The 768-nt window shown below is 43.1% G+C and overlaps 1 protein-coding gene across 1 annotated transcript in view; it reads left to right on the top strand.

The window, feature by feature from the left end:
- Positions 1-68: 68 nt before the first annotated feature.
- PHALS_03822 (uncharacterized protein) overlaps positions 69-768 on the top strand; it is a gene marked incomplete at both ends in the record, with an annotated part of 1,923 nt that continues 1,223 nt past the window's right edge. Inside the window, one exon of the mRNA XM_024718110.1 lies at positions 69-768. This exon is cut by the window's right edge and continues 1,223 nt beyond it. Coding sequence (XP_024583542.1) covers positions 69-768 — 700 coding nt within the window.

The raw sequence follows: 768 nt of genomic DNA, 5'->3' as shown, positions 1-768 counted from the left end.
TGAAGATAAATGCCAAGCAAAATCCCGAGCATTCGCTAACGCTAAAAGAATCACTAGAGTCGAAGGTAATGAATAAAATCGTGGAGACAGAAGACCCGCCATATCTCGAGCATTCGCTAAAGCTAAAAGGACCACTCAAGTCGAACGAATTTACTGAACCTGTGAAGATAAATGCCAAGCAAAATTTCGAGCATTCGCTAACGCTAAAAGAACCACCCAAGTCAAAGGTTACAAATGAATTCGTGGAGACAGAAGACCTGCCAAATCTCGAGCATTCGCCATCGCTAAAAGAACCACTCAAGTCGAACGAATTTACTGAACCTGTGAAGATAAATGCCAAGCAAAATCCCGAGCATTCGCTAACGCTAAAAGAATCACTAGATTCGAAGGTAATGAATAAATTCGTGGAGACAGAAGACCTGCCAAATCTCGAGCATTCGCCACCGCTAAAAGAACCACTCAAGGCGAACGAATTTACTACACCTGTGAAGATAAATGCCAAGCAAAATTTCGAGCATTCGCTAAGGCTAAAAGAACCACCCAAGTCAAAGGTTACAAATGAATTCGTGGAGACAGAAGACCTGCCAAATCTCGAGCATTCGCCATCGCTAAAAGAACCACTCAAGTCGAACGAATTTACTGAACCTGTGAAGATAAATGCCAAGCAAAATCCCGAGCATTCGCTAACGCTTAAAGAACCACCCAAGTCAAAGGTTACAAATGAATTCGTGGAGACTGAAGACCTGCCAAATCTCGAGCATTCGCCAC

The sequence above is a fragment of the Plasmopara halstedii genome (assembly GCF_900000015.1).
Source record: "Plasmopara halstedii genome assembly, contig: Scaffold_2386, whole genome shotgun sequence".
NCBI lineage: Eukaryota > Oomycota > Peronosporomycetes > Peronosporales > Peronosporaceae > Plasmopara > Plasmopara halstedii.
Note: the sequence above shows the minus strand (reverse complement) of the source record. Positions and strands in the feature narration are given on the sequence as shown.